The sequence below is a fragment of the Anolis carolinensis genome, chromosome 3 (genome assembly GCF_035594765.1).
Source record: "Anolis carolinensis isolate JA03-04 chromosome 3, rAnoCar3.1.pri, whole genome shotgun sequence".
Taxonomy (NCBI): Eukaryota; Metazoa; Chordata; class Lepidosauria; order Squamata; family Dactyloidae; genus Anolis; species Anolis carolinensis.
Genome location: NC_085843.1, coordinates 35,883,944 through 35,909,689, shown reverse-complemented (window position 1 = coordinate 35,909,689; position 25,746 = coordinate 35,883,944). Strand labels below are relative to the sequence as shown.

The 25,746-nt window shown below is 39.6% G+C and overlaps 1 protein-coding gene across 2 annotated transcripts; it reads right to left on the bottom strand.

Moving 5' to 3' along the window:
* Positions 1-25,746, bottom strand: sertm1 (serine rich and transmembrane domain containing 1). 2 transcript variants are annotated; one of them, XM_008107899.2, is made up of 2 exons: positions 25,423-25,580; positions 1-1,079 (listed from the first exon to the last, which is right to left on the bottom strand). In XM_008107899.2, the coding sequence occupies exon 2, from the start codon at positions 918-920 to the stop codon at positions 597-599; it is 324 nt and encodes a 107-aa protein (XP_008106106.1). In that variant the 5' UTR covers positions 921-1,079; positions 25,423-25,580; the 3' UTR covers positions 1-596. The 2 variants fall into 2 exon arrangements, with proteins under 2 accessions (XP_008106106.1, XP_062830802.1); XM_062974732.1 differs by having other exon boundaries at positions 918-1,079; positions 25,423-25,746.

Sequence of the window (25,746 nt, the reverse complement as noted above, 5' to 3'; positions counted from 1 at the left end):
TTAAAATGAACTAGCAAGCACATTTATTATATTTGATTTAAAATAAAACAATCATGTCTGACATACAGAGGATTGTATTCAGTATAATATACAAGTAAATCTCAGCAACACACTTTTGAGCTCTAGTTTAACTTGGTTTTGTTGTCTTAAATTGCCTTAAGTTCTGGAAATACAACACAATAAAGCTTTAAATGGCTAGGCCAAGAGGTTTCAATGAATCAGGGTATCTATTTTGAATACTATAACACCATTTCTGGGAAAGGCCATCAAATATTTTGGGTTCAATGAATCATAGCTAAATAGGATACTCAATGTTCAGTTTAAATCTCTGTTTCATCTTCAGAATGGGCAGGGGAAATGCTATAAATCTGCAATGCTACTATAGATATATGTCAGTTTATGTGCTGAGAGGTGAAAAGAACAATAAAAAGGGGAAAGGAGACTACAAAGAAAAATAAAAATACAAATGAATATTAAAGATTGCTTATGATTGGTAGTCCTCCATGGCAGATATTGCATGAGTAACTTTCCTTGCATCCCAAGAGTTAGACAAAATTGTGGTTCCATCCCCAACGTATTCCCTTTCATGTCTTTTTTCACGAAGAAAGGGTTGAAAAAGCAGAGTGCTGAGAGGAAATGCTACAGACTTCTAAGTTAGTGAAGGAGCTCCCAGCATCACTGGTATATTCTGGATAGGACGAACTAGAAGAGATGATGTTCTTCAGCCTCTGGAGGGCAATGATTAATAGCAAGAGAAGAAAAGCAAGGAGGCTGAGAAATATTGACACATAGACATAAACATTAGACATACGTCCCGAAGATGAATCCATGGATGTTGAGAGAGAAGTGGGGTACAGTTCCAGGAAAGTTCCATTTTCCATATTTCCTATTAATCCAGATGTAGGGTTGAGTTCTGACATTTTTTAAAAGAAACCTGACTGTTGTATAATAAAACTGAATAGAGCTAGTAGTCCAAGACAGATTTCCATAAAACGAATGCCATATTAAGCAACTCAGTAAAGCCCATTACCCTTCACTTCTTTGATGAGAATGAACCTGAGATGTGCTATGTGTTGGCTCTGTAAAGAATAAAAGAGAGAAATAACCGTTAGAGAACTGCATTTCATTATTCATTTCCATTTCCATTTGATATGGTATCGCAATTTCTAAAACCAACCATTTCTGTTACACATTTTGTAAGCAATGCAAGACAAGTTTGGACATATAATTTCAAAAGTATACTCTGTGCTTAAACAGTTAACAAATTTGACAAATTCAGAAATCAAGAATCACATGCATATTCTCCTAGTTCCTGAAACAAATAAAATTATTATTATTATTTAATAATAATAAAACTTTATTTGTATTCCGCCCTATCTCCCCAAGGGGACTTAGGGCAGATTCCAACATACAATGACAAACATTCAATGCCTCCGTGAACAAACTAACAGGCAAGGTAAAGGTTTTCCCTGACATTAAGTCCAGTCATGTCTGACTCTGGGGGTTGATGCTCATTTCCATTTCTAAGCCGAAGAGCCGGCGTTGTCCGTAGACACCTCCAAGGTCATGTGGCCGGCATGACTGCACGGAGCGCTGTTACGAACAAACGAATACTGGCATAAAATCCCAGAGAAACCCCGCATATGAAAATAACATTAAAACCTAACATTAAATCAAAGCCTAACATCAGTATATTCAACCTACACGTAGTCAAACAAAATTATATAATAATTTTGCATGTGAAATAGCTGTTTGCTGAACTCAGTACATTATAGTTGTTTTGTTGGTTATTTGTTAAGTCCATAAATAAAGAATTACAACTCTATATATTTCTTCATGTCTGCAGTAATTCCCAGTTTGGTGAGTTGTCTTATTTGCTAGGCAGCTATGTGAGAGCCAGGGAGGTGTAGTGGTTTGCGAATTGGACTACAGCTCTGGAGACCAGGTTTTGAATTCTTGCTCGGCCATGAACCCGACTAGGTCATCTTTAGAAAATCATACTCATTCAGCGTCAGAGAAAATCAACGGCAAATCTGCTCCGAACAAATCTTTCCAAGAAAATCCTGTCATAGGTGTTGGAATTCAATCCCACACTGCACAAGTCTGCAGTCCTCAATGAGAAGTAGTTAGTTAGTTTAGAATAGGCTGAGGGAAATCCCCTGACTCCTGAATGACATTTCTTCTCTCCTCTGTTTCTGCTCTCATTCTGATTGGTTATGTAGAATGGATACTTTGCAGGTACATGCCTTTTGTCTTTTGACTTCTACTTTTATATCTTGGTGTGTGCTGTGTGTATTGAGACTTCTCTCTGCTTGAGTGTCAGGAGAGATGTGTTCTTGGAGATTTCTCTCTCTCTTTTGAACCTCAGAGAGATGGAGTTAGACAGAAACTCAGAACCAGTTATTTACCATTAAGAAATGTAGTTATTATTTTTGTAAATAAACCTTTTGTAATCTTAAAGATTGAACTCTGGATCTTTGCCTCCTAAGCTCTAAATTCTTTACAGCCACGAGGCACTTCACGCTCTGCTTGCTGAGAGCTGAATGCTCAACTATAACTATCCTGCTTTTGTATTTTTGGATGCTCTGCTGTATTTTGGGAGTTTTCCCAAACACACAAAATCCCAAACAATAGGTTTTCCCTAGAGCCACCATAGAGCAGAAACAACCAGAAGGCTTATAATAACAAATATGTTATACTATATTTTACTTTATCTGTTATCTGTAATTATGTTTTAAATGTGTTTTAGTTATGGTTTTTAATATATTATTTACAATTATTTTTTCTTGTAAAAATTGCCATGTGGGTTGACATGAAAAGATTCATTCTAATATCCTAAACACTATTTCATTCCCTCTCTCTATATATACTTATCTCATCCACATGCTAATGTTAGTGTTAGCATTCCCATTTCTACTCAAATGGAAATAGAATGGAAAAACAAATTCCAAGGCATTTTGGTGCATAGGACCCCAAAGTCTATGTCATCTCAACATGATTGATCTTTAGGCAAGTGTGCATACCTTTCAGCATTTCACAGATTGTGTTTCACAGGACATCTGGGGCTAAGTAACTTAGGAGCTGATCAAAATGACAAAGTTTATTAATGAAGAAGAACACACAAGCTAGGAGAAGCCGCGGCAGTTTGTTTTTGCCCAAGCCTACTGGGAAGTTGCAGGAGAGAGAAACTAGGACCCTTTTAAAGGAGATGAAAAAGCAGAATGACAAATTATTAATCAGGACTGTTCCCACCAATTGGAGACAGTTGGACAGCAGGAATATGATAAAAGTGGGGGGTGGGATTGTGATTGGGGAGATATGAGTTTTAAAGGCCACTTTAATGTATGTGCTATATTTGAATTCTGTTTTTACCACACTATTTTTATCTTTTGTATTGCTCTTTTTAAATTTATTTATTATTTATTTACTTCATTTATACCCCGACTTTCTCACCCCAGAGGGGACTCAAGACGGCTTATAACTCTGGCAAAATTCAATGCCATTTATAAACATTGCAATAAAAACAGACCCCATCAACTATAAAACAATTAAACATGTGAGAAAATAAATACATAAAGCAATAAAAACAGATTAAAAACATATAAAGTGCTTGATTCCATTCATCCATAGTCCTTGTTCATAATCCTTATTCAGACTGTGTCAAAATCCGTAAAGTCTTATTCTCCAAAAGCCTGCATACAGAGCCAGGTTTTTGGCATTTTTCTGAAGACCAGAAGGGATGGGACTTGCCTGATGTCACAGGGGAGGAAGTTCCACAGCCAAGGGACCCCCACTGAGAGGGCACTGTCTCTTGTTCCCACCAATTGTGCTTGCGAAAGAGGTGGGACTGAGAGCAGGGCCTCCCCAGCAGATCTTAAGGCTCTAGTTGGCTCATAAGGGGAGATGCGTTTGGACAGGTAAGTTGGATCAGAACCGTTTAGGGCTTTATAGGCCAAAGCCAGCACCTTAAATTGGGCTCAGTAGCAAACCAGCAGCCAGTGGAGCTGGCGCAACAGAGGAGTTCTGTGCTCCCTGTACGCTGCTCCAGTGAGGAATCTGGATGCCGCTCATTGGACTACTTGGAGCTTCCGGGCCATCTTCAAAGGCAACCCCACATAGAGCACATTGCAGTAGTCTATATGAGATATAACAAGAGCATGGACCACCATGGCCAAGTCTGTTTAGTGTGGATAGTTGTTAGCCACCTTGAGTCCCCATGGGAAGAAAGGCAGGCTATAAATAAAGATAATCATAATCATAATAGTAACATTTCTTCAAAAAAGAAGAAAAATGTGTTTACATATGTTCTCCTACTCTATTCTGCTGGAGAACACACATTAGAATAGATCAGTACAGTGCAGAAATCCAAATAAAAGCCCCATAGATTAGACTATTTCTGTCCAAGTGCATCAAAAGCTAAGGTTCGTCCAGTTCTGATGTTCAGCCATCTTATTTAGTGTTTTCTTTCGCAGCAGGGTCCATTGGCTTTATCAGTCTCATTGAAAGAGAACACAGTACAACTGAAAGACATCAGTGTAATACAAAAGTAGTATTTGCTTCAAGGATAATTACATTTGTTTCAATGGGACTATAAAAGTGCCTAGCAGCATTGCCAATGTATTTTTATAGTCCCATTGAAACATGATAAATCTTTAGGCCATGATTGCTATTTGCTTGCTTCGGATCTCATATTAAGGTCAGAGAGACAGTGTTGCATAGGGAAGTGCAGTGCTGGATTAAAACTAAGGAGATCCAGGGTCAAATTTCCACAACACCATAAAACTTACCGGATGACAGAGTCCCTCCCTCTCAGCTTGACCTACTTCATAGATTTCTTGTGAGGATAAATGAGGGAGGAGAACCTTGCAAGCCACCCTGAGCTCTGGGGAGGAAAGATGAGTTCAAAATGAAATCAATTAAGTTAAAAATAACCCTTCTGTTCTTCCAGGAAGCTGTGCCAATACTTCTACACATAGTGCTCTACTTTGTCATCATTGTTTGGCATTTTTCTATCCTCTTGATTCCTCTAACATACATTAAAGGCTTCTCCTTCAAGATGCAGACACTTCCTGTGGCTGAGGAAAGCAAGAAACTATGAGTACCTGTCAGGAAATACAGCATCCTTTTACTAGCATCATTTGTTTCTTGGCAGACTAAAAGGTGCCTCTTGAGACACCTTTGACAGCCCTAAATAATCTACTTCACCATCTTCCTTAGTGCGTGTGAATAACAGTCATGTAACAGTATGGTCCAGACAACAATCTGTAAATTGCTACCTCAGACGCCTTTTAAATGGCAGCTAAATAACTTTCAGAAATATTATATGTGAATACCACACGTCTGATCAAGTCTGCATCTTAAAAATGCCACACTGTTATGTCCTTCAAGACAACTCCAACCTATACCAACCCTATTGTAGATTTTCTTGGCAAGCTTTATTTAGAGAAGTTTTGTCATTCGGCTGAGAGAGAGGGGGGGGGGTAGAGGGGGACTTTCTCAAGGTTAGATTTTCATGGCTGTTCAGAGATTTGAATCCTAGCCTCCGTACAACACTGAAACCACTATATCATGCCGACTTTCTGCACAAAACTAGCTGAAAAGAGTCTGTGTTATTGCTGAAAACTTGCCTCAGTTAAATAGTGTAAAATTTTTATTGCATTGGTCAACTGGAATATAGCATGAACAGGGCATCAGGGGAAAATATCAACTACTATATATATACACCACACAGAAGAGCACCCATTAGCAATAAGCCTCGCGCTATGCCCAAAAGTGTCCTTCCAAAATTTGCCTGAACTGCAAGTATCCACAATGGGTGTTTATTCTTTTTATGGAAAGCTTAACACTGTGATTTGCATAATACATATGCCCTAATCCAGCACTTGCTTGCACATTTTAAAAATATTTCATGCGCTCAGTTGCTTTAGATCAGGGGTGGAAAACTATGGGAGAGGGTGCATTAACACTCTTGAAGACCTTGGAGAATGCACTGTTCTGCTGTTCCAGGAGTTCAAAAGGAGAAGCATGAAATCTGCAATGATAAACAGTCTGAGATCAAGAAGCCATAAATCAGAACAATCCAAGTAGAGAAGCCAGTAAGCAGTCCATGGGTCATAAATCCCAGGCATTCAATAGCAGGATCCAATGTCACAAGGTGGACTGAACTTGCTTTTAGTACCAGACAGAAAGACACTAGCAGCTTTTAAAAAATTTATCTTGGCCGACATACCACATGCCTGATAGTATTTAGAAAACATGTCTCACGGTTGTGGACACATAGCTTTTCTTCATCTTTGCTCACAACGACTTGGCGGTCTCTCTTCCACTTCCCTTTCTTACTAAACTGGAAAACGACTTGCTATTGGAAGCCTTCCTTATCTTCTGATGAAAGCAAACTTCTCCAAGGGGCATGACACCGCACATGACAACCCCTGCCCAAAATTGCCCTGCAATTCCCTCCAGTGCTCTCAATGGCTGTGTGTGAGGGGCGGGGAGGGGGAGCATCTTCACCATGCTTTTTAGGCCACCTGAGTTGCTTTAGGCTCAGAAGTACGTATTGCAAATTCCATAACTTATTGCAGAAGCTATTGGAAAACAATTGCACCCAGTCTATGGGCACATATCCTTTTGGCAAATGTGAATCTCCATGAACATGTGGAGACCACCTTTTGAAAACCACTTGTCAAGAAAAGCATGACCTTGTTAGAAATCAACTTTTTGAACAAGTGATATTTACAAGCATTAATGTAATGACAGACAGGTAACTCAGCTGTTAAACTGAAGAACCATGTCTTTAAATTGCCAAGGATAGAGACATGCCACTACAAAAAATGGTTGTTTCTTTGCAGTTGAAGTTGCCCAAAAAATATTCCCTTTAAATCTCTTAAATCAAAATATGCACTCAGAAATAAAAATAACATATCTTGTTTACTCATAAACAACTTGCGTTAATTCACCATACAGGCACATTTCTTATTTAAGTTCAGTTACAGATAGGATGTAGCTTCTCTGTGTTAAGAACACAAGGTTTCATTCTTTATCAATAGTCCATAGTCTTTAAGTATAGTTGTACTCAGCGCCGTAGCCAGAAAAAAATTTCGGGAGGGGTTTTGAAAATTTCGGGGGGGGGGGGGGTTTGAACCCCTAGGACGCACCCCTTCCCGCTACAAACCTGTCAATATCTGCTTGAGATAGTGCCTGGAGGGACTCTTAATGTTTTGCATCTCATAGACTTAGCATGGGGATTTGGTTAACCAGTTAAAATTCATGAGTAAACCAGATTTTTTTATAACCTGAAAAATTTCGGGGGGGGGGGGGTTGAACCCCTAAAACCACCCCCTCACTACAGGCCTGGTTGTACTTACTGAAGTCCATAACCCTACTGTATCCATTAAACTCTCTAAAGCATACTTCTCTACTGAAGTCCAAACAGCAAGGCATCCACCTCGACTGAGGTATAAAGCAGACTGACTACAAAATGGAGTCCTGAGTCTACACATGCTCAGTACAAACACATGTCTACAACCCCTCCCACACCAAAGAGTCAAACTGGCAAATAAACATACACATAGAATACAGGTTAGCAAATATATACATCAATAAACAAATAGTGAGAGGTATGGGAGGTTGCTATTTCTAATAAGAAGAGTCCTTTAAAAATAAAAGGAAGTGGCTGGGAGTCACTTTGGGTTTACTTTTCATTTTTAAAAAGTAACATTTACAGGAGTAAATTATGTATGTAAATTGTGGATCATATATTAGAACTATTGGTTCAATAAAAATATAAATATTTGAACACTACATGCTGACAAACAACAACATCAGCATCGTTCATTACTGGCTAAGCTGAACAAGCCTATGGGGAATTAGAATCTGGAGAGCCATAGATTCCTCAGCCATGACATAATATACCCAGATCATGGGAAGTTATCCCATTTAAATCATTCCTTGAATGCCACATGTTTGAATGTTCCTTTACTTAGAAAAAATAAAGTATCTTTTAGGAATAATGCAGGTGTCTCCAGTCTTCTGATTTAATGGAATTGAAAAGAAGGATCCGCATTTAATAGACAAATGTGGCTGCAGAAAAGATAAAGTGACTGATGGGATCTCATCTCCACATACTGCAGTAAACTGAGTGTTCTTTCAGATAACCTTGCTAATGCTCATTTCTTACATTTTCATTGCCTGTGGTTCTCCTTTATGCATAACTTGGTTTTATCACTCTATTTTATCCTTCAACCTTTGTCAGCAACCGCGGAAGCTTTATCCGTGGCTCTTAGGCTCTAGGAAACACACTTCAAGTCATTCCTGGCACATGGGTTTTAGTGCAATAAATGAATGTATGCTATGTGGTGTGATTATGTACCATCAGCTTCTAGTAAAGATCAATCCACAAATGGAAGAAACCTCAGAGGGCCCTTCCACACAGCCATATAATCCAGAAAATCAAGGCAGATAATCCACAACATCTGGTTTGAACTGGGTTATCTGAGTCCAAACTGCCATATAACCCAGTTCAATGTGGATTTTATACAGCTGTGTGGAAGGGGCCAGAGGAAGTCCCCACCAGTGCATTCTAGGGAGGTCAAGCAATACAGCAATGTTTAACAACTCAATTTTCAAATGTCCTGTACTCAGGAAGGTGTACCATTTGTAGTTTGAAAGCTAGAGTAAGTAATTAATTGTAACTTTTCCTGTAACCCTAACCCCTCCAATTTCATCCCCAGAAGGTCAGGAACAAAAGCAGCAATTGGTCACATCAAAGGGCTAAACACATAGTGGGATAAGGTCTGACCAAAGCAATGACAAAATACATGGATTCTAGAAAGAGCTTGGAAATGGGCCATGCTGAGTGGGAGATTCTGGGCACTGTGGATCCCAAACGTTAAACTTTATAGTTCTGATTCTAAAATGTCCTTTTGATTTCGAGGGACATTGGACTGAATTAAAGACAGGACATTGGTTTGTAGCACAGTTTTCTCCCTGTAAACAGGAACAGACTGTCTAGTGCTGCTAGTGATTTGTACACTATCACAAAAAGCGCCAGATGGTCTCCAAATGAAAACTGAGATGTCTAAACAACAGCTACCTTCATATTCTTGCCAAATGATTCAGTTGTGACGTCTGGCACGATGGACAGTAAAAATCTAACCATGAGTTCAGAACAGTTCCTGCATACACGTGTTTATGGATTTTTTAAAATGCTGGTCAGTTTAAACTTATTTTTCACTATAAATAAAATGTACATGTTTAAATAAAATTAGTCACTGTACCTACTCTGCAATTTCCACTCTTACTGCAATAATTGAGCAGGGAATAGCAGCAAATTTGCAAGACAGGAAAACCGGATTCTCTCAACAATGACAATGATTATGAGGATTTGTTTATATTCCAGCTTTTCCACAGTACTGGGACTATTGCTCATGCAGCAGTGCTCTCAATCAATTCCTAAAGGCCTGAAGGAATAGGAAGGTTTTGACTTGCTGCCAGATGGAGTTCAAGAAGGGAGTTACCCTGAAGTTCCTAGGTCTTTCAAAGTCTGGAAACAAAGACTGAGCAAGCCTTCCCCCTCATTCCCACCAAAGAAGCCTGAGAAGATACAAGGGCAAAGAGAATGACCCCTCTTGAAGATCTTAGAGCTCAAATAGGCTCTGATATATAGAGATATGGTTCTTCAAATAGCCTGGATACCAGCTGTATAGATAAAACAACTATCTAAATCAGAAGACTGGACATGTGTATTCATACACATGGCTCAATTCAGTCCTCCCTAGATAACCCCCTTTCTTGCAAAGAAAAGTGATTTATCTGTGAGTTCACCTCCTAGAGGTGTACTTCTCAATAGGCCATAGTCTTCAACACACTGGATGTGCACTTTTGGCTATGTCTAGGAGTTTTTGGGGTATGGGGGGCATTATTGTCAGTCATTCAGAGAATCCAAGAAATAGAAAATTGCCCCCCAAACCTTTGAGAGTTTTCCACCCTCACATTAAAAAGAAACACTGGGATCTGTAAGGCAATTTTTTCTTGACCTTGTGGCTTACCCATCTGTGACACCTTTCTTCTATTCATATGCTCATACCTTAAGGAGCAGGGGCAGACATCCTGGAACTGTTTTTAAGGAGAGGGGATTCAATATTGGCAGGCAGATTCTTGTGAATTCTGTTCACTTGCATGTCAATTTTTGAGCCAACATGGTATAGTAGTTGCAGTGTTGGACTATGACTGTGGGGGATTGGATTCAAATTCCTGCTTGGTTATGGAAACAGACTGGATGCCCCTGGGCAAATCACACATTTAGAGGAATGAAGGCAATGGCAAACCACCACTGAACAAATTTGCCAAGAAGACCATGCATTTGGGTTGTCATATGTTGGATATGATCTGGAGGCATACAACACCAAGAACAAATGCAGTTAACAAAGTGATTACCATTAGTAATAGACACCATCAAACTGTTGAAAACATACAAGCAACAATGCCATGTATAATCCATGAAGCCCTACAACTACATAGGAATCTTGGTGGTCCTGATCCATGGTCAGGGAAGAGTTCGTCCTCCCCCTACCTGGATGGGAAGGGGGTCAGATGGTTTCTGTCATTTACTGTTAAGTCCATGTGCTGTGACTCAGAGCCACATCTTCACAATTGCTTTCTCTGCCTTGTCTATTCTTTTTATCATTCATTCTAAAGGCTGAAATTCACTTAGGTATGAATTCCGGTAGTGGCGAGAATTTAGTGGCAGCTTAGATTCATCCTGCAGAGCAGAAAACATTGGACAAAACTTTTCAAAATTATCTTCTTTGTATGATTCCAGTAAAATTGGAAATCCCAGCTGGATTCTAGAGTTCCCTTGTTTCTTCTTCCATCCAAGTTTATACAATGAAATTGTTTGCAAAACAAGTCAGGCATTTGTTGGACCTTACATTCTTGGCAGAATGTAACTTCCAACAAATTCCTAGAAAGCCAAATAATGTAAATCTTTGGCTATGATATTGCAGAATATGGATTAAAGTCCATAAATCTGCCATTGTTGTCGTGCATTGCCTAGAATGACCCAATTCCAACTTATGGAAGACCTGAAGGTGGGCTTTTGATCCTTCAGTTGACTTGGTGTTTCCCCTGCCCTATCCATTTCATAATGAATGTGCATTTCTAGACAATCCAGATTAAGGGAAGAGATAGTTCTGTTTTCAGAATGGTTCTTCCGCCTATTGAAAGACAGAGCCTAGTATGTTACATTTGTGTTTCTATTTCCATTCTTCTAAGCTTATTTAGACTGATCAACCTTGGATAAATAATTCCCCAGGGCTGGATTTGAATCCCTTTACATGTTGCTTTTATCCCTTCAATCTTGGAATCACTCAACTTTGTAATCGGTCCAAATGTAATAAAGAAAAATAACTAATGTAACAAAAGCTACTACTGAGTACATCATTAATACTAAGATCTATTTGTAATTGCATTTTCTATCCTGATGTTCAGTGCTAAAAATGCAATGAAGGCCCATCACACCCTCTCTTTTGAATTGTCAACTGATGACACACATCAGATTTAATTATAAAAACCTAATTTCAGATGATGTAAAGCTTGGAAAGTATACATAAAGTCTCCTCTGTAGATAGTGCATGACAACACCATCCCCAGCTTGCTTTCTATTGATTCTACTTCTGTTGGGGAAAAATTAAATCCCCTAAGGGGATGGTTGTATGCCATTGTCTTCAAATGAGACAAATATAAATGATTTGACTTCTGTTCTAATCCATTCGCATTGGCCTAGGAGTCCTTTTAACAAAGTCTTTTCACATGCTACACTGCATTTGATTATTTCTTCCTAAAACTGTATGCGCTGCAGTGATTCTCAATCACAGCAGAGACAACGCTGCCTACAGAATCCTTGAGCGCTTACACACTCTGGCCCTGGAACACAAAAAAGGGGAGGGGAAAACAATCTTTCTTGGCATGAAACTCTGCTCATTCATTTGAGCTGAAAGGCATCAGTCTTGGAATCCTTTCAGAAAGGTGCAACTATTTCATTAGAAAAAGAACTGGATCAAGGCCATTAGTTACACAGTGATGGAGGCAAATTTGTCATCAGAGTTGTTCTCAGCTAATCACATGTTTCTCTATACCTGTGACCTATGCAGAGCTAGGAAAATTACATTTTTGACTATAGCTCCTAGAATCATACACAATCAACAAGACCCACTGGCTAGGGACTTGTGAGTATTGTAGATTTCATATTCCACTGTTCCTAATGAGACAGCAAATAACCATCACAGTGTGGTCAAGAGCTGAAGCTACAGTCAAAAGATCAATTCACTGCTCCTCTCCACAAGCAGCTGAAGTTGCAGTCATTTTCCCCCAGATAGACTTAATATTTCAATAACAGCTATAGCTTTTTTTGACAATATATCCTATGTGATGTCTTTGCTGATGTCTGATGAGCCAGGCCTTTCTCCACACTTCATTGGGTTTCCAGCTTCATGCAGTGCATATTTTCATGATAGCAGCACCCAGTGACGTTGGTCACCTACCAAGAATCTCATCTAAGATTAACATGCTGGGTCTAGAAACATTACTTTTTTGTGCTGCTGTTCTAGAATCCTATATCCAGTATTTCCAGTAATCACACTAAGTGTGGGACCCTGGATGTTGTAGTCAAAAGGGTAATATTTCAAAGCTTTCAACTGAATTGAATTTTCCTGCCCACGCTCTCACACTGGGGTATGTCTACTTGAGCAACACTCAGTGTGTTTGAAAGGCACTACTGTTAAGTGCCCATCATACCCCTAAAGCAATAGAATTTTGTGAGTATATCAATATTGCAAGAAACAATTTGGGCTGCAGATTGTGACTAAACTGTTGCTCACTATTGTTCACTGTCATGCTGCTGGAAGAAAATCCATTACTTGTTCACTATCATGCTAACATTGCATCTTAGCAGTGGTCTTCTCAGTTGTCTCACACCATTTCCTATAAATGATTCCCTCAATGGACTGGTGGGTCAATAACAAATACACTGAGCAGGATGACATACACAATTTGACTTCACAGCATCAGTACTGGAGAACAGACAACAAGGAACATTTAATGGATCCCAGTGCAAGATAGATTCTGTATATGTAGTACTAATGAACTGGAAGACTTGGCACATTATCAAAATAAATGCCAGCTATATTCCAGCTGTAGGGAACAATATTCCTTGGCTGTATGAAAAACTGGATAGTTAAGGACAACATTTCATTTTCTCTTATAAATGCCAAAACAGCTTTTGATTCAAATGGTTGCTCAATCTGCTGTTGAGGTGGACAGTTTAAGGAAAAAATAAAAAATGGTAATATCTAATTACAAGAGGTACAATTTTAAAATGTTATGAGTTCATCAAATGTTATTGTATTCATTTTATTCATAGAGCAATGCATTTATAGTTTATTTTAAACATGCTTTTTAATTTATTTTAATTGTTACATTCTAAAGACCTTCAAAATAAAATCTGAATGGGTGTGCTTGACTCTCCTAGAACATTTAATAGCTACACACATCACGTACGTGATGACCTCTCAAAGGAACAGCACAGACCATGTACTTTCATTTTTCTGAAGCTGCTGTCCAAAAAATCCTACAAACATTTATGTGTATGTGACATTTACACTTTATGCACACCATGCAAATGCAAAACCCACTCTGTGTTCTAGAGAAAATACCATACCATGACCTTTGCAAACACTGCAGTTCCTACCTGGACACTATCAAAAAGTGCTAACTGGTAGCATTTCATGTGTTGCAGATTTATGTGTGTGTCTGCAGAACTGGACAAGACCCATAACTCCTAACTATTGTAGTTAATATTAAATTATGACAGAAAACGCAGTTAAACAACATCCAAGTGGTTTCTGATCTAAGGGTTTTCTTATTCTATATGACACCTGCCACATCACCACTACCTCAGTGGAAGTACCAGAAGTCACTCAGGATGTTCCATACTGACAAAGAGATGCTTCACATATTTAGACTGACACATGGATAAAGGAGCTTTTCAATATCATTTCTATTCATCACACAGAATAACAACAGAAATAGGCAATGTTTTGCAATTGATGCAAACTGTAAACATTTGGTTTAACCTGAAATGTAAAATATGACTTATATGGATAAAATATACAATTTGAAATATGGTAAAATGCATAGTTTACTTACAGTATTAAGAATTACTAGATGATGCTATGTGAAACAGAAGACAGCCTCCCAAATATTCAGATCCCAAGCTATCAAAATGACAGATGCAGTGGAAAAACAGTGCAACAAGTATAAAGTACTTTTTTGTTTTTGTCATTTGTCAACTTAAGAATTTCATAGGATTTTATTAGGTAAGAAGTACTCAGAGGTGGTCTTTCCATTTTCTTCCTCTGAAATACAGCTACAGCACCTGTTGATACCAAAGTAGGTGGCCGGGTGATCTTCTTAAGAATTGAGGTACCAATATCCATAGGAGTCCTTTTCTCATACAGCCATATGTTACAATTATTAGGTTTTCAGTTTGACACAGCTTGTGCAATGCCATGAAATAAGTAGATTGGATTACCAGGCAAGGGAATGAGGCCCATTTTCAAAGGCAGACCCATGTGGAAAATATTGTAGGAATTTAAGAAAAAAGTTGTCTTAATACATATAAAAGTGAGATGTGAAGATGTAAGAAAAGCACAGCTGGCATACAACTTAAGGTAGTAGATTGCAGATTTTGAAAAAGTTACGGTTTTGGCTCCTCACTATGGCCAGCCAGCATGGTCCTTACCTATGCTAACTAGGGAACTCTCAGTATATAGTCCAAAAATAATTTTTCTGCATTCTGGAAAAATCTGTTTAGGTTTCCAAAAACATGTGTGTCTTTTATGTCAAAATGGGAGGAAAGAACACAATCCATGTAGCAAAGAGTTTCCCTGAGAGGCACTAATTTGATGCCCAGATAATGCTCATAAGCTAGGAACACTGCAATACACAGGACACCTCAAGCTTTTTTCCAACTGCATTTCATACTCTCTGGATTTGTTGTTATTGTTACTATTATTGTTTTGCCTTCTAGCTCTTTTACCTTGTGGGATTACCCACCTTCCTAATATTCTTCACTTCTGTTTTTTGCCATGCCTTCTGTTCTGGTGGCAGCTTCTCTCTTTGTTTCATCCCAGCAGGGCTCTTCATCTTCTATCACTTTTTTCTGCTCACCTTCACTTCCTATTTTCGGCTTGGAACTATTTCTCCCTTTTCATCTTTTCTCATGTTGTCCCACCTTTTTTCCACCAGCCTTTTTTCTCAATTCAAATCATCGGAATGCCTCAAAAACCCCATAAACATCCAAGGGTTCCACATTCAGCTGGGATCCAGAAGGACTGCTGGAACCATTTTTGTTGAGCAGTCACCCTGCAGCTTCCAGGTCCCACCAACCACTCACCATAAACTGGCACCACCAGTTCTCTGACTCTGGAAGATGAGCAGTGTCTTGGCAAGCATCACTCCAGCAGCTATACCATCCATACCAGTAAGCTCTACTGGAGCACCAGACAACAAATCGTAGAAACTGATAGCAGACCTGCTTACTTTCAACTCATAACCAGTAGGTTATCTTCCATACCAGTAAAGTGGTTGAATCCATGCTAGTTTTCCTTTAGTTCCCTTTATAAGGGGTGCTATGAATGCGATTTCCTGCTTCTTGGCAGGGGGTTGGACTGGATGGCCCATGAGGTCTCTTCCAACTCTACTATTCTATGATTCTATGATTCTATGATAACTATAGAGGAGCTATCCAAGGTGCTGAAAACATGATTGGCACCTTGGAGAGCATCTGATAGAAAAGCAGGGAGTTGTCTCGGATTCCTCCTGGGGTTTTCTGCTGGTTTGTTCAATTGCTCTATACAAGTAAAGAGGAAGTTCAATTGACCATTCGTTCCCATGATGAACCTGGTGCTCATTGATGTCAAACATCTGAACATCAGACACTTGAATGATAGTGTTTCCTCTGCCCAATGTCTTCCATGAGTTTTTCAAATTGTAATTTGCTACTTTTTGCATTACAGTATTTCATATAAAATAAGCTCCGCACTATGGATAGCTCTTCTAAAGTCTGAAGTAAAACACAGAACAGATCCATTGTTCTATGGCAAGCACCCACCCTGTCAGCCTTTAGAAAAGAGTTAAAATTTGGCTTTTCCAGTGTGACTTTGAATAATCAGTCCCCATGACAGGCCTCACCTAAACAAAAATCGCTATATTTTGCACTTTATTCTGCTCCTCTGTTGGAAATAACTTGACTTTCTATCTCACTCCAAATCTCCTAGAGAATACTTCAGGACTTTGTACATTTACTCTACCTAACAGTGTTACAATACATATGTTTGCACTTTTGTCTAGACCGCCCTCCCATTTTATCCATTTTGCCATTAAATTGTGGTCTCTGCTTTTTATTCTTATCATTTTATTACTTTATTATTGTACTGTATCGTATTATTGTGGTTTTAATTTGTTTTTTTTATCTTTTTGATGATGTTGCTTATATATGCATTTTATTTTGTTTACTGTTTGTTCCTTGGGCTTGGCCCCATGTTAGCTGCCCCGAGTCCCTGTGGGGAGATGGAGGCAGGATAGAAAAATAAAGTATTGTTATTATTATTATTATTATTATTATTATTATTATCATCATCATCATCATCATCATCATCATCATCATCATCATCATCATCATCATCCCACTAATGTGAAAGCAACCAGTTACCATTGCTTCCTGTTCAAGTCTGTTAAACTTACCATCTATATCCTCTGCTTGCATGCTCCAGGACAGATCCAGATTCAAAAATTTCAAATCATACTCCAGCTTTCCATAGACATTTACCTCCATATCAACTTTCCTTTGCTTCTGGCTTAGTTTGCTTGGATTTCAGTCCTCTACTTGCTTTCTTACTACAATCCAGATAAGACTTTGCAAATCTCACTAATTTGGACAACAACTCTCAGAATTCTCTAACCATCATGGCCAGTAGCTGAGAGATTTGGGGAATTGTCTTCTAAATAAGTATCTTTTCCCTCTCTCCAGCCCAGTGCTGACAAACAAATACTGTAAGCAGCTAGGTGGGTAGTAAATATTTTTTAAACTTAGCAAGAGCACAGAAATAGAACCATCACCTTCAATTTGGTTCAAAGTTCTGAGGACAGTAGTGTTGTTTTGAGGATGTCTGGAAATGACTAGAAATAATTTCAGAAGCAAATGTTAAGTTATTCGGGGGAGGCATACATTCAATTTGTCTCCCATATATGGTTATTCTGATCTCTGAATAATTCCTTATACACAGAATAACCAAGAACTCCATAAACACAGACATTAGTGACATGAAGCAATCAATTTCAGGAAGAGTTTGCAGAAGTAAAAAGTCCAGATATTTGTTCTGGGGAAAAATCGGTAGAAAATTCCTGTCATATAGCTTGGCATTATTTCTCTCATAGAGAGAGGGAAGATCAGCACCAATCTTTCAAGGAAAGTATATTGGAGGTATGTTTTCATAAATGGCATGAGAAATCAATTTTTGGATATGCTTTTAAACAGAAGTTTTTGCTGAGGTAGTTTACATTCATTATGTGTTGTCTGATCCAGAATAAGGAGTTATCCTCCTATGTAATATATTGCGGGACAAATATGCTTGGTTTTAATGTACTTCACTGATGCACAGTTTCTTTTTTTAACCACCTGGAACATAAATATTCAAACATCCAGTTTTCAGCATATAGCTATAGACAGACAGATATGTGTATTTGTTGTTGTGTGCCTTCAAGTCATTTCCCATTTTTGGAAAGTCTATTGCAGGGTGTTCTTGGCAAGATCTGTTCAGTGGAGTTGCCCTTGCCTTTCTCTAAGACCAAGAGAATATGACTTGTATAAGATGACCCAGTGCAATTCCAGGCCAACATCCAAACCACTACTGCTGGCTCCTTGATATCTATATACGTATAGATATTTATAAATATGTCATTGGCTTCCAGCTTTAAAAATCAAGAACAATTCTAGGAAACACTTGTTTTAACAAATTAAAATTTATTAGTTTCATTCATTACAGTACTTGATAAGGCTTTGCTATAAGGACAAATCAAAAATGTGTTTTAAGGAAACCCAATAGAGTTTTCTAAAACTGTGGAGATGTTTTCCTTAGCAACTACACTGTTCCACCTACATGTGTTTGATATACTATAATTGTTGCCATGTCACAAAAACTACTTTTGGAAAAGTAGCATTTTCAGAAGAATAAGGATAGAAATCTCTCTCTGTCTTCCTACTTCATCCTGAAGAAACAACCATTCCTATTTGCTTTGGCAATAATAAGGACTGGGCAACCTAAATTCTCGGCTACCTGAATTCTTTATGTTTTGTTCTCTGGAAAATAAAAATTGGCATGCTGTTTTGTTAACTCAACATGCCTCAAATGGTAGCCGAAACAGGCAGCTTAGATCCATTCAATAGATGAATACCCTCTCCTTGCACATTTCACTTTTTCTTCATAGGAATTTGGAAGTGTCAGACAAATGTTATCTACTCAATAGAATCATAGAGTTGGAAGAGACCTTGTGGGCCATCCAGTCCAACCCCTGCCAAGAAGCAGGAAAATTGCATTGGTCAAGGTCATTGCAGGCTGCTGTGAGATTATCAAAGAACAAAGGTTTTCTTAGCCAAAACAATCTTGCACCTCCTCTGTGGTGGAAAAGTGCTAGCTGTGTTTCTGAATCTTTATTTTGAATAATTTTTAAAAGATCACTTTTTCACTTTCCACCTTTTCTTGAAACCTGAGTTTTGAGACTAGAAACACAAATAATTTCTTCCAAGATGTCAGATCAAAATAGATTGTTTTAACTTTGCAAATTTTGGGGGGAAATTACCTATTTGGATTATTTTTAAAATCTATAAATTTTCAGTTTAAATCAGCATTTCTCAACCTGGGGGTCAGGACCTCTGGGTGGGTTGCGAGGGGGGTTTCAGAGGGATCACCAAAGACCATCAGAAAATGCATATTTGTGATGGTCTTAGAACCCAAATCCCTCCAGTATTTTATTTTGGTCATGGGGGTTCTGTGTGGGATGTTTGGCCCAATTCTATTGTTGGTGGGGTTAAAGGAGCTCTTTGGTTGCAGGTGAACTATAAATCCCAGCAACTGCAACTCCCAAATGATAAAATCAATCACCTCCAACCCCACCAGTATTTTCTATTTTCCCCAAACTCTACCATTATTCACATTTGGACATATTGAATATTTGTGCCAAGTTTGGTGCAGATCCATAATTATTTGAGTCCACAGTACTCGCTGGATGTAAGTGAACTACAACTCCAAAACACAAGGTCAATGCCCACCAAACCCTTCCAGTAGTTTATGTTGTGCCAGAACAGGTTTGGTTCAATTCCATTGTTGGTGGAGTTCAGAATGCTCTTTGATTGTAGGTTAATTATAAATCCCAGCAACTATATTTCCCAAATGACAAAAATCAATCCCTCTCCCAACTCCACCAGTATTCAAATGTGGGCATATCGGGTATTTGTACCAAATTTGTTGCAGTGAATGAAAATACACTCTGCATATCAGATATTTACATTACAATTCATTACAATAACAAAATTACAAAAATATTTTTATGGTTGGGGGTCACCACAACATGAGGAACTGTATTAAGGGGTCACGGCATTAGGAAGGTTGAGAACCACTAGTTTAAATGCATATCTGCAGGACTAGTCTCTCTCTCTCTATGTATAACAAGCAGTTTTAAAAAAAAAACCAATGTTAATTCACCAGGCTGAACTCAAACTTTTCCAAAAAACATTGCTACTTGTAGTAGCTGTATGCCCAGTATTATACTGGGAAAAGATGTACACAAATACTGATCATTTTCTTCAACACAAAAAAGGAATGAAGGTTATGACAGAGCATGGTTAGTATCATGTATAAATCTGTGGACAAACTGTCTTCAGCTGTAAATATTCCCTGACAGTGTTCTTTAGATAAGGGAGAGATATTCATCGCCTTATCATCTTTGACAAAACTATTTCTCAGAAGCAACGCTACACCCAAAGATCCAAAAACCAGAATACTTTTCTCTTTTAAGCAGAATATAACGTAGCTCTCTGGCTTTTTCATGTCATGTCTATTTATGCTTAATTTCTGAGAGGTTTTTTTGTTGTTCTATAATTTTTTTATTCAGATTGTTTATCCACTGTTTTGATTTGTTATTTGTTTGTTTTTCAGCATTGAATGTTTGCCAATCTGTTACTTTCATTGGAAACCGCCATGAGTCCCCACTGGGAGATAGGGCAGGTTATAAATTATTATTATTATTATTATTATTATTATTATTATTATTATTATTATTATTATGACACAGCAAACAAGATAGATATGCTGGATTTCATATCACAAAATCACAAGTCGAACACTTCCCAAGTGTCTAGGACTGTGTGATGTATTTTCGGATGATGCGCGCAGATCCCAGCAGGGTGGCCTTTTGCAGTTGGCAGATCATAATTTTGTCAATGTCTATTGTTTCCAAATGCCGGCTGAGCTCTTTTGGCACGGCACCCAGTGTGCCGATCACCACTAGGACCACCTACACTGGTTTCTATTATTATTATTATTATTATTATTATTATTATTATTATTATTATTATTATTGCTGTTGTTTTTCTTGAACATACGTGTAAAATGAAGTTACCATTTAATGTAGGCAAAGTTGTTTTGCTTTTCACACTTTGCATTTCTGCAAATCCAGACAAAAAGGACCAAGCAGGAAAAAAAGGCAGGGAAGTTTAAAAAATATTTCAAATCTGATTCAGAACATTTTCTTAGCCAGCTTAACAGTTCGGTTTAGAGGAGTGTTTCACTGGTGTGAGGGGAATGCAAGGTTTTTCTGCCCAGTGTGCCAAGAACCAGTATTGTGTCTATGGACTACAACTGTAGCTTCCCCCCCCTCCCCCCCCCCCCGGAAACTTGCAGTGAACTGGCAATCAATAGCTCGTAGAGTGGCATTGAATAACTGACAATAAAAGCAAGGCTGAAATCCAATTGCTAGTCCAAACTACTGCAAACCCATGACATCAACGAGAGCTTCACACGTCAGCTTATATCAGTTCCATTGATTTTCTGTTGCTGTTGTTATGTGCCCTTAAATCATTTCTTATTTATGGCAACCCTAAGGTGACTTTATCATAAGGTTTTCTGGGGCTGAGACTGTGTGACTCACTCAAGGTCACCAGTGGATTTCTATGACCAAGAGGAAAAGCAAATCTTGGTCTCCAGTCACAGTCCAGCACTCAAAACACCACACAACACTGGCTCTCAAGTCACAACACTTAACATTGACTCTATAGTCTGCTAACAACTTGATTTAGTCCCATCTAACAGAATTTATAAAGATTACTTTTTGATTAAAATGTCCAGAATTCTCACGGCAGCCAGAGGACTCTGGGCATTCAAGTATTCAGATTCTTTCACCCATTATCTAAAAAAGGATAATCTGTGTCACCAGCTAAAAGACTAGGAAACAAAACTCTGGGGAGAAATTCAAACATCCGCAATCGACAACCACTGGATCAAGTCATAGCATGCATGTGATTTGTATATTTGGAAAGAACAGTCGCAGGTCAAATGAGGCAGAATTTGCTTCCACACAACCTAATAATATTGCAAGCACAATAGTTTTAAATGCGGAGCCACTTCACACAATCAGGTGTGAGTCAGCCAAGAAGACACAACTATGTGTTAATCCATTCTTAAGGGTTGAAGATCTTAAAATACACATAAATAATGCTTATGTCTGTGTTCATATGGATGTAAGACAGTTTGTTTTAAGTTTTCAAACTCTGTTCTAACATGCAGACCAGCTCTACCATTAGACAGAATGAAGCAGCCAACTAAGGCAACAGATTTTCTAGAAAAAGGCAGAAAATTATTCATTCTTTAAACTTCGTTGCCCTTTGTTCCTATTGCTGCAGGTTTGCTGCTCACTTGGTGGTCCTTGGGTGTATGATGTCCCTTAACTTGGATGAATATGGGGCAGGAGGGGCACCATTTTCTGTCTTGCTTCAGGCAGCAAAATGACTTGGACTACCCATGTTGAAAGGAATATTTGTAATTTGCTGTTAAGGAATATTATGCCAATCTCTCTCTCTCTCTTTTTCTCTCTTTGCATGACAGCATGAAATTCATTTCATATGTGTCTGTTCATGCTGTAGAAAACAGACTTTTTATTTCCCTTCCCCTCCGTTTGTGTGTCTCTGGAGCAGTGTGTCTGTGTGTCAAAGAGAGAAAGAATCCAGGGAGAAGAAAGAAAGACAGGGAGATATCGGTAATTTTTATTTTGCACCATTTCCCTGCACATCTGATGCAGTAAGTGCCAAAATATATGGCTAACCTCTTTGCCCTCTACAAACAAGTCAGAGGGCAAACTATATCTCTCCTGTGATATCAGAATGCAGCCTGACTCTGTAATCTGACCATGATGTTCTTATAGCTGGAAGGGGTCCAGACAATGGGGATGTTTTTACTAGGTTTGGAGGGTGAATGAATGCAGTTTGACACCACTGTAACTGCCATGGCTCAATGTTATGGACTCATTGGGAATTATAGGGTTGCTGTGAGTTTTCTGGGCTGTTTGGCCATGTTCCAGAAAGCATTCTCTCCTGAAGTTTCACCCACATCTATGGCAGGCATCCCAGGTTTGTTGGAAACTAGGGAAGTGAGGTTTATATATCTGTGGAATGTCCCAGGTGGGAGAAAGAAAGAATTGTCTGTTTGAGGCAAGTGTGAATGTTGGAATTGATCACCTTGATTCGTACTGAATAGCCTTGCAGCTTCAAAGTTTGGCTGCTTCCTGCCTGGTGGAATCCTTTGTTCAGAGGTGTTAGCTGGCCCTGACTGTGTATTGTCTGGAATTCCCATTTTTTAGTGTTGTTCTTTATTTACTTTATCTTCTCCCACCCTGGATATTCCACATATATATAAACTCCACTTGCCTAGTTTCCAACAGATCTCACAACCTCTGAGGATGTCTGCCATAGATGTGGGTGAAATGTCAATAGAGAATGCTTCTGGAAACATGGCCATACAGCCCGGAAAACTCACAGCAACCCAGTGATTCCAGCCATGAAAGCTTTTGACAACATGTGGAAATTATAGTTTGGTGGGACACCAATACTCTTTGATAGAGAAGGCTCAAGACCTTAAAATACACCTCCCATTATTCCATAGCATTGATTCATAGCAGTTACAGTGGTTATCAAACTGCCAGTGGAGATTCACCCTCCGTCTCAAGAAAACAGTGCCTTGGAAACAGAAAGGAATTCCCTCTCTACTATCTCACTCTACTCAACTTCTGAGTAGGAAAGCCTGGGCTTCCATGCTTCCTTGAACACTAATCACCTTGATTAGCATTAAATGGCCTTTCAACTTCAAAGCCTGGCTGATTCCTGCCTGGGGGAATCCTTTTTGGGGAGGTGTTAGCTGGCCCTGATTGTTTCATATCTGGAATTCCCCTGTCTTCTGAGTGTTGTTTTGTTTTTTAATTATTTACTGTCCTGATTTTAGAGTTTTTTTTAATACTAGTAGCCAGATTTTGTTCATTTTCATGGTTTCCTCCTTTCTGTTGAAGTTATCCACATGCTTGTGGATTTCAATGGCTTTTCTGTATAGTCTGACATGGTGGTTGTGAGAGTGGTCCAGCATTTCTGTGTTCTCAAATCATATGGTGTGTCCAGGTTAGTTCAACAAGTGTTCTGCTATGACTGACTTCTCTGGCTGAGTTAGTCTGTGCCTTTTATGTTCCTTGATTCGTGCCTGGGCAATGCTACGTTTTGTGGTCCCTATGTGGACTTGTCCACAGCTGCCTGGTATACAGTAGACTCCTGCAGAGGCGAGAGGATCCCTCTTGTCCTTTGCTGAACGTAGCATTTGTTGGATTTCCTTAGTGGGTCTGTAGATAGTTTGTAGGTTGTGCTTCTCCATCAGCTTCCCTATGTGGTCAGTGGTTCCCTAAAATGTATGAAACAATCAGGCCCAGTTACACACCTCCTAACAAAGGCTTCCCCCAGGACAGGAATGAGCCAGGCTTTGAAGCGGCAAGGTTTTTCAATGCTAATCAAGGTGATTAACTGCAACGAGAAGAGTTCTTTCTCCCACTCTGGATACGCCTCCCTTGCCTAGTTTCCAATATACCTCACAACCTCTGAGGATGCTTGCTATAGATGTGGGCAAAACATCAGGAGAGAATGCTTCTGGAACATGGCCATACAGCCCGGGAAAGTCACACTTTGTAGGTTGTGTTTCTTCATCAGCTTACCTATGCGGTCAGTGCTTCCCTTGATGTATGATGTATAAAACAATCAGGGCCAGCAAACACCTCCCAGCAAATGATTCCCCCAGTCAGGCTTTAGAGCTGCAAGGCTTTTCAATGCCAATAAAGGTGATTAATTGCAACATTCACACTTGCCTCCATCGGAAAAGAGTTCTTTCTCCCACCCTGGACCTTCCACAGACATAGAAACCTCCCTTGCTTAGTTTCCAACAAACTTCACAACCTCTGAGGATGCCTGCTATAGATGGGGGTAAAACGTCAGGAGAGAATGGTTCTGGAACATGGCCATACAGACTGGGAAACTTACAGCAATCCAATGATTCCGGCTATGAAAGCCTTCGACAAGACAAACTACTAATTCCAGGATTTGATAGCAATGAGGGTCTATCAATGCTATAGAACAGACATGGGCAAACTTGGGCCTTCCAGGTGTTTTGGACTTCAACTCCCACCATTCCTCACAGGCTCAGGACCCTTCCTTTTCCCCCTCAGCCGCTTAAGGGGGGAAAAGGAAGGGTCCTGAGGCTGTGAGGAATGGTGGGAGTTGAAGTCCAAAACACCTGGAAGGCCCAAGTTTGCCCATGCCTGCTGTAGACTTAGTGCAGTTAGACACCACTATAGCTCAATGCTACATATGGACTCTTGGGAGGCGTAGTTTGGTCAGGCACCAACTCTAGTTGGCAGAGAAGGCCAAGAGATGTATCCAACTACATCTCCCCTGATTCAATGGCAATCGAACTGCATTGATTCTCCAGTGTGAGCAACTCACTCCACTGACTTCTGAGCAGGCAAAGGCTAGGTTTCCAGGCTTACTTGGGAGCAAAGATGCATCTACACTGGAGAATGAATGCAGTTTAAATGCCAAGGCTCAAGGTTAGGGCGTTGTAGCTTTCCAAAGTCTTTCGCCTTCCCTGCCAAAGCACTAGTGTAGACCGGCGGAGGCAAACGGCCAGCGGGTTCCTTGGATCCGGCTCTTTTCACCCCAAATGCAACCCAAATCGGCCCTTGAGAGGACGGACAAGGGGAGGAAGGAGGATGCCCGGCTTTACTGACCTGCTCCGGTGGAAATCCGCTCCGCTTTCCCCGAGGAAACAAACGTCCAGCCCAAGCCAGGCGCGTCTCTCCGGCTTCAGACGCACCGGCGGGACAGCGCTTCGCTCGCCCAGCAGCCGCTCCCAATAGCCACGGGGCGGGGCCAGGCTTCCGCCGCCGCCCAATCAGATCCTCCCTCCAGCCCTCATTTGAATAAAATTGCAACCCAGACCCTCCTGCGCCTCGAAAGGCGCCTCTATAATGAAGAATGACACCACTCTCTGGGTTGCTGTGACTTTCCCGGGCTCTATGGCCATATTCCAGAAGCATTCTCTCCGGACGTTT